This window comes from Eurypyga helias, unplaced genomic scaffold (assembly GCF_000690775.1).
Source record: "Eurypyga helias isolate BGI_N326 unplaced genomic scaffold, ASM69077v1 scaffold6481, whole genome shotgun sequence".
Classification (NCBI taxonomy): domain Eukaryota; kingdom Metazoa; phylum Chordata; class Aves; order Eurypygiformes; family Eurypygidae; genus Eurypyga; species Eurypyga helias.
The window spans coordinates 43,410-52,515 of record NW_010231409.1 but is presented as its reverse complement, the minus strand read 5'-3'; the positions used below and the strand labels follow the sequence as shown (position 1 = coordinate 52,515).

The following is a 9,106-nucleotide window of genomic DNA, read 5'->3' as shown; positions in this document are numbered from 1 at the left end:
TGCTGGGATGCAATAGAAAAAGAGGGGATGACCTGGGATGAGGTTCGCGTGATTCAGGTTCCATTTAAATTAAAAGACCTAGGACAAGCATGTTCATTTTTCCCATACCGGAGTTACAAACATCACTTAGCCTCAGGGGTGGAGTTCTGGGACTATCTCCTTCCATCTCTCTTGCTTCACTGTATCTTTATCATAACAAAACCTTTAGTTGCTATGTGATGCATGTCACTTCACTGAGACCACATGCTCAATGTGAAATCTCTGTTCGTTTTCAGTTATCAGAATGATAGTTAAAGAATTATACAGATGAAAGTTAATCCCAGATCACTGTCTTTTTTTCTATATAAACTATTCCAAAACTATAGGAAGACACTTCCTGTTTGATTTGCCAGCAAAGTTTCTTCTAATTTATTGAGAAATAAATGCATAAAGCAGAGCCACACTAATGGCTTAGAAGCTTCTTTTAATAAAAATAAAAAGTAGGAGCCAACATGCAGCTATTAACTTATACAACAAATTGCAAATAGACATAGAAAAGATTGGTTATAACTCTCAGTCAGAAGTCATAGCTGGATTGATAAAATACAGCTCAAAGTTGCTGCACCTTAAACCATCACTTTCAGTTATTCAGATAATTTCAAAGTTTCAAGTAGATTTCTCCTTTTGTTTTCCAAATGGGTGCAATTGTCCTTCTGCATTCGTTCTTCAAATTGTACATACACATTTCTTATGAAATCCGATATATCAAAGCTGCTTGGTAAGAATTCAAAATGCTAGTGGAGACAGAGAGGTTAACTAAAATAGCTGAAAATGTTATGTTTCCTAGTGCAGCTTCACCTCCTAGAGGCAATGGTCATTTCACTGTTGCTGGTTACAGTTCTGTCTGAATGAGGCGTAGTGCTTTCTTCATATTTTCTATCACTGAAAGAAAAATAAATAAGAAATGTAAAAATATACTTAAAATGCATTTGTACAATTAAAAACCCCACCTAGTTTAAATAGTAAATTGTTCACTTTCAGATTAATTTCTGGCCACACATTATATTTTGGAGCTTTCTCTTGTGAAAATTCTGGCTTGATACTAAATCAGAAGGTAAGAAGTGTCATTAATCAAAACGTTTAACTTAGAGATTTGATGAGACTCCATTCAACTGCCTCATTTCTCAACAGCAAGCCTGGTAATCAGAAGTGCATATTTGTGGTGAAATACTGCATTGGTATTTCAGATAGACAGTGTAGAGTAAGGACTAGCTCAACCTGAAAAGTCACATTCCTTTCTGAAATATGGGTGTTAGGTGATACCCAAGTAACCCCCAGCACTTCTTTACTGATTCCCTCCCACCAATAGCTGTTTCACTGGGCGGTTGAATACCTTTGAGCGTCATGACCTTCACCATTCTGCAGCAAACTGCTCAGATCTTAATCCTGAAAGTTCTCACACATGATCTTTCAATTTGTCTTACCTGAATAGTCCCAATAAATTCAATGGGACAATAGGTTTGCTTAAGTGTTTTGCTAGAACATGTTATACTATTATAATTTATTGCAAATGCTCGCACAGACTCTTTATTCATTATTTTAAGATCTTGACAGATTCTCAAGCACAAATCATCGAGATGGGGTGTATCTGGCTGCTTCCGGTGTAAAACGCAGCAAAGGGGGCACTTACAGAATGGTATGTCTTGTGGTTCATAAGTGTAAAGCCGGTTGGAGTATCTTCCTGTGATATCAGCTCTTACTGTGAGAGATGGGTCTGAAAAAGGAATCATATTAAACATTGCTTTCCATTCCCACAACAGCTGTAGGCGATGTCCATTTGACAGCCCTGTTTCTGAGATGTTCTGATTTCATCAACGAAGCAATGATGAGGCTGTTACGCTCTGTTCCAGCCAAATGCTCTTTACTAGGATAAATCCTGATTCTAGGATGCTAAAAAGGCTAATGCTCATTTTTATCATATGCAGCTATTTTTAAGTGACAGATTACACATGCATTTCATCCATATTTAAAGCAAAATAGCCTGTTTTACAAGTTCTGGGGTTACATCAGGAGAGGCCAATTTGGATGCACACATAGTGAGAGTCGTGTATCTAATGCAATATTAGCATGGCCTGCCTTCAGAACAAAAATCTTGTCATTCTTAAATGTTCCCATCATGGGAGCAAGTTCTTCTGGACATCTCTTCTCCCAGTTCCTCTTCTAAGCTTTTTGTTAATTAACTGGCTGCTGTTACTACATTTCTGTCTGTCTGTCAGCTTTATCTCACTTAACTTTGGTTGCCACTACATATCTAGTCACTCTAGGCTTCCTGTAACAGCCACTGAAAAGGAACAGGCACTCTGGAGCATGATTCATTCCATCTATTTCAGAAGTCAGCTTTATGATGGGAAACACTAATTCCTTAGATGGTACTGAACATTGATTTGCTCTGTGGCAATGTACATGCTGCAGACATCTACATTCAATCAAATATTTGACTGTTTTCAGTAAACTTTGTCTTACAACAGCACAGCAAGAAGCACAGAGAGCAAAAGCCCAGATGCTAACACACATTTAAGCATCTTGCCCCCAGGCACAAATTAGTTATCCTCCAGAACATATCTGTTCTTCTGAGGAAGTTTGTGAGGGTCAAAGCATCCAACAGAGAGAGAACTGAATTCAGATCTGCCAAGTTCCAGACCAATGCCATAGTAATGATAAATTTTGAGCTATTTTCTTTTTGCAAAATGAGTCATTTTCATGTCCCCAAAGAGGACATTGGCAGAGTTTCAGATATCACGTTTGAAGATACATAAATATTGTACATACCTATGAACATGATTCGAGGCACGTATTGTCCATCAGGTGACAGGTTTTTATCTGTGGTTTCATGCTGGCAGAGAAGTTAAAGCTAGTTATTAAAATATTTATGTAAATTTTGCTGAAATAGTACCGCCTGTGAATAGTCTTGTCCCAAAGGACACAATCAAAACAAGGTACTAATTGTGTGTATACACATGCACAAATGCTTGTACTTACATGCAATGGAAATGCCAGAAATATTTAGCTAAAATGACATGAAAAAGCAAGACAAAGAAAGGCCAAAAAAAGATGCCAGTCAAACTTCCCCAAACCCTTCTTACCATGAGATTCAGCATAACGAAGTTATTTTGGGCCATTTCCTGTATCTCTTCATTTTCTGCAAAAGCTTTCTTCAGTGCTAGAAAAGACAAAGTCATTTTGAAGTCCATCTCAAATACTTCAATTCCTTCTGCATTTCGGCCACATGTTGGCCAGAGACTGGCCACATTGTTCCTGTCTGCTGATTCAAATTCCTGAGGAGACACTTAAGGGCTCTATCACTGCTTTTTGGATTTTTTTGACCCATGTCAGTACAACCTCCCGGCTATGAAAATGGAAGCTCTCTTCTGTCATTTATGAAGCCTGTCGTCTCAACGGATACCATGCCTCAGCTTGACAAAAGTGCATTATTCTCAGAAAATTCTTATTAGATTGATTTCAGCAGCCCTGTCCCCATCTCCTTCTCTAGTTAACAGTTCAGGAGAGCCAAACAATATTAAGTCTGTTCAATGAGTTGGTAGCAAATCTGTGTCTCAATTTAAACTGATGAGTGCTGCATTAGGGATAGCAGGAGAGCAGCACTGAATATTTTTCATACTCTTTTTTTGGTAATTTCTTAGTGGAGTTTTTGTAAAGAACAGCAATTAATTTTTAGCTTTTCAACTACATTTCCGTTTACCTGTTTCTTTAAATAATTTTGAGTAAGTGCAAGGTAAATATATAGATAAGTGAAGTTTCTTATAAAAATGTTCACAAAATTTTAACACTCAAAAAATCAAAATTACCTTGGCAGTATTGACAGTCTTCCAAATGATGAATGACCATCAGTGGCTTGTTACTTTATTAATAATAATAAGACATGTAGTTAGATCATTTGACAAGATGCAAATGGGTGATTTTACTAGATGACTGGAAAAGGCAAACTGCATTTCATCTTACGTTAATCCACAGTAAAACCATACAGATATTCCATAAAGAATTGCAGACATTTCCGAGCAAGGCAAAAGAACATAATTTCTCCATAAAAAGAGGAAATAGAACAATACAGCTTCTATATCAAAAGTAAGAGATTCTGTAAGAAAGAAACATCAGTTTCATCATCATTTCACTCCTAGTTAATATATAACCAAACTGAAGAGGTATTTCATGTTGCTTATGTGTGAAGTTCTCCATGATTAAGGAAATAAAAATAATCTATATAAACTGGAATGAAATAATTTTTATAAAATTGGGTTTATCATCAAATACTTCCATGTTTTTAAGCTTTATTGAACAGATATACAGTAAATTACTTTTTCCTGTAAATAGTTTGATAAAGTATCAAAATTTTATATTTTCAGGTGTCCAAAAATAAAAAATTCTGTGCATTTTCTCCTGTATATTTTAACTACTGTTACTGTTCAGCAAATCAGTTAGTAATGTTTGATCTGCTGTCACTGTGAAGAATTGTTCAGTTCCTAGCCAATTTCACATGAAATTAATTACATTTTATTTTAAAAATAATTTGCCTTCAATTTAACAATAGCTTATGCTACACTACTATCAAATGAACTGTAAGAGATTTAAATGAGTATGGTTATCAATTCTGAAATGTATTTCCAGCTGAATCCAAGAGAAAATTCAGACTGTAACTTATTTCTACCAGGATAATGAGAAACTGTGAGTATATCATCCACATAAACCAACTAATGAAGTGTTGGGGAAAACATCAGAGGCAGTAGATCACCAGGCAATAGCAAATGTAACTGATTTCCAGCTGTTGATTAAGGAAGTAATTGGAGATACCAGAGATTTTTAGAGATTTATTTTTTGAATTATAATATCTACTTATCATTTCTTATTGCAATGGCAACACTGTTTCTTCAAAGTCATAAGACCTGTAAAATGGCTTTTATTTATAGACACAAAACCTGTTTTATTTAATTGGGTGGTCTGTAGATCACCTGTTATGGTGTTTCTCTGTTCTATTTATATTCAGGCATGACTGATTAACAATTTTGTCTTTCGAACTATTTTTTAATCTCTTACCTTTTTTTCGCTTGATAAAGCCCTTCTTCATAGGTTTGTACCCAGGTAATTTCATCTCCCCATCCTAGAAATACAACAAAAGGATTAACTGGTGGCCAGGCAAGTAACTTATAACAAATTCCTTTTTTTATATTTGTCAATAGTTGTACACAAATGACATTTGTGGTTTTTAGTCAAAGGTTCTCAAACATGGTGGATATACTAATTCTACATTTGATAGGTGCAGTGGAAGATTAAAAAAAGACAAACCCAAAACTCCAAAAAACCTCAGCTGGCTGTGTATCTAGTTCAAGTCCTTTGGCAAACCTGTTAACTGTCCTTTGAAATACTCAGACATCCCTAAATCAGCACCCAAATCCTTTATCTCTTCATATTGTTTGCTCCATATTACATGGAGACACTGGGGCTTAAAGAGAAAGTTAACTTATAAAATTAGAGAGACAGATAAAATATGACAGCTCAAATAAGATTGACTTTATATGAAAATCATTAGAATAGTCTTGGATTATAAATCTAACTCCTCAGCAATGAATTTCAGTCCCTGCAGTTGCAAGTACTTAATTTAATTAAATAATTCAATTAAAAAAATGGCTGTTAAATAAAAATCTTAAATTAAAAAAGTATATCCTAATAGATCATCAGCTTTACAGCTCATCCATAGCTGTCGATGAACTGATCTCAAAAAGCAAATTGTCTAGCTGGTTTCATGCCTTCAGATCCCAGATGCCAGCCCCTGTGTAGTAGATTCCTGCCTCCCAGGCAGCATTGCTCCACTCATGATGGCCCTCATGGTAATTGTAGAACAGCTTCTGGATCTGGACCAGGTTAAGGCTCTGTTCTCCAGTGTTATCTGGACAGCACTTGGACCAGCCCTGGCTATGCAGAGATTTGCTGTTAGCTTTCTCATGGAACAATTGCTTGTGATGCTACTACGTCATCTCTTCTTTCAGGAGAGTGGTTGCTGTTACAGATCTGTCTGGTTGATGCTGTTGTCCTGGCGTGTTGACCAGTGTGTTCCCTGTCCTGGCTGAAGTCAACTGCTGACGTCAGTAACTGCATAGAGAAGTCAGCCAGGGTCATTTTACTGCAGGTTTAAGCATTCCCCTTTGATCTGTGAAAATTACAGGTAAAGCGCTCAAGGCTCTACAGCATCCCAAAAGGCCCGATATCAGCATTAGAAAACCGATGTTTGCTTTCTGTGACTATTTTTTTCAGAATTGCCAGAATAGAATGGATTTTGTTATCTTTTCACACATGTAGGCTTAGTGAGAAAAATGAAGCCAGATCTAGGCAGGATAGGCAATAGATACCAGATTGAGTACAAATTTTCCCTGGGGATACTGCTTACGGGGAGTGATTGGCAATTTCTCTTCTGTTAGAGTAGGTGTTGCATGATTTTGTCTTATATATACAGTCCTTTTGCTCATGGAAAAACATTTATCCTTGTTCCTGTTATTTTGTGAAGCATTTTGACTGCCCAATAATATTTTTCTTGCATATGAACTAACTTCAAAACTTCAATGCAATTCCTGCAAATGATCTTTTTCAGCGCTTCTTTCACTGCCCAGTTGCCCCCTGGGAAACTGGCCTCATATGGGTCCTCTGGGACAGGCAGGGCTTTGCCAGTGCCATATATAGGAAGACTTCAGAGGTGAGCTGTGGGATCCACAGGCTTTGCACAGCTTACAGAAGAGGAAAGGGAGGGAGCTAGAGATTTTTTTGGTTGAATAGGACTGAAAGGAGAGGGAAGATGGAGAAGAGGATAATAGCTTGGTAAGATATTTCTCTGCTTGCATTTCTAATGATTGATCAGACACAAATGACTTAAATAGGGTCTTTAGCTAACATTCATGTTGAAAATTATGCACTGCAAGGAAGTGAATTATTCACTGCAAAGCGTGACTGTGACTTTCTGATGAAAAGCAAAAGGAAAAATAGGTCACCCAGAAAAACACATCAGTGGCTCAAACTGTTGTTCTGTGTATAAAAATGGGTCTGTAGAAAATTTTTTCCATAGTAACTGAAGTTACAAAGCTGTGTTTCAGCAATTAATAAGTTACCATAACAAAATATCTTTTAACTGATATATGAAAGAATATTTTTTCACTGATTGTCGTACCAGTGTATCCTGATTTGAGACACAGTTTAGGTTATTTGCTTCTACTAGATCCCTGTGAGTTATATAAATTATGCAGGTTATATGAGACCCTCAGCCATATCCTTAAGAACAAACTGATGGAGTGAAAAGACATGGAATAAGAAGAGGCACTACTTAGAGTGTCACTTAATACCAGAGAAACACACCTCAATAAGTACATATATGACTTCAGGTATATTCTAAATAAACGCAATACCTACATGGGTAAGATAAGGAGGTAACTACATACAGTAATTAAACGGTACCTCTTGACAGTGTCTGAGGTGCTCGTTTTTCCTTTTTGATTGCCATCGCAAGGTTAGAAGAGACTGCAATTAGCAGGAGGGACAAAGCCAATGTTGAATGGAGCATTATTTCTTTGAGAAGATCCCTTTCAATGCAGCAAGGAAACTGGAAAACAAAGCAACAGCATCAGACGCATGGATTTGTCACCTGGTGCAGTGTAAATCGACATGTTGGTATCATGGCGATCTGTGCTACAGAGAGAGTTTTGGTTATTTCTAGAAATACTTTTCTTTGTGAGAAAAGTGCAAAATTCAGGTTCTTAATTTTATCATGCAGCACTGTTTTCAGCTGGCAAGATTAGGCTACAGGGGACAGTTCTCACTACAGTGTGATGAGTGGAACGAAGTTAACTTCAGTTAATTTCTGGTCACCCAGTATTTGATTCTTATGAACTAGTACAATCATAGAGTCATAGAATGGTTCTGGTTGGAAAACACCTTTAAGATCGTTGAGTTCAACTATCAAACTGGCACTACCAAGTCTACCCTAAACCATGTCCCTAAGCACGACAATTACAATGTTGTAATACTGAGTCATGAAAATTTCAAGACAGTGCTACTAGGTGCTCATTCAGTTAGTTTTTTAATTTCAGTGAAATATAACAGCATGGGATCTTTTTTATGGATAGTAGCTTTTTTGGTCAAAAATCATAGAATCTTAGACTAGTTTGGGTTGGAAGGGACCTTAAAGACCAGTTCCAACACCCCTGCCATGGGCAGGGACATCCTCCACTAGACCAGGTTGCTCAAAGCTCCATCCAGCCTGGCCTTGAACACTTCCAAGGAGGCGGCATCCATAACTTCTCTGGACAAGATGTCTACTGACATCCTCCTTAATAAAATATGAAAATTGACAAGTATTTACATCCAGGTGTAATACATTTTAAATCAGCAAAACCCTCCAGAATATTGAAATTGCCATAATTTTTTGCCTGCAATCAGTGAACCAGGATGTTAAGATTGTGAGATAAATGTCAAAGAAATTCCCAGCTGTTTCTCACAATGAAAACTCAAAAAATTTCCCCTTCTTTCTTCATGGCCTTTTAAAACTGATTTCAGCTAAAGTCCTGCTTAATAAAACAATCCATCTGTGCTCCTGGCTGTTTCAGTATTCCGAACATCTGAAAATTTTTGCTTCTCTTCCTGACAAAGATAATGGTAAGAAATTCAGTAACTTCTGGTCTTGATAAAAGTCATAGAATGAAAGTGATGGTTGAGGAAAGATATTATAAAGCTTTTTTTTTTTTTAATTGATAAATGTTCTTTCTGCCTGTTACAACCATCTTTAGGCATTAAAGCTCTGAGATTCAGGTGGATACCCGATGATTTCTACTAAGTTAACAAATACGATGCATGTAGCCCAGGATACCATCCAGTCAGCTTATCAGTTCTGCTTGACATTTCATTTTTCAGAGACTGAGCCTTAGGAGTTAGCAGGATAACCTATTGATAAAGTGCTTAAATTAAAAAAAAAAAAACCAAAAACACACAAACAAAAAAAACCCCAAAACAAAACCAAACAAACAAAAACCCAAAACAAAACACCAAAAAAACCCCACAACAAAAAACCCAAACC

At 36.7% G+C, this 9,106-nt stretch overlaps 1 protein-coding gene across 1 annotated transcript; it reads right to left on the bottom strand.

Moving 5' to 3' along the window:
- Positions 1 to 871: 871 nt before the first annotated feature.
- AGR3 (anterior gradient 3) lies at positions 872 to 7,597 on the bottom strand. Its single transcript, XM_010161061.1, has 7 exons — positions 7,492 to 7,597; positions 5,089 to 5,152; positions 3,846 to 3,898; positions 3,123 to 3,199; positions 2,809 to 2,872; positions 1,670 to 1,753; positions 872 to 921 (listed from the first exon to the last, which is right to left on the bottom strand). The coding sequence occupies exons 1-7, from the start codon at positions 7,595 to 7,597 to the stop codon at positions 872 to 874; spliced, it is 498 nt and encodes a 165-aa protein (XP_010159363.1).
- Positions 7,598 to 9,106: the final 1,509 nt, after the last annotated feature.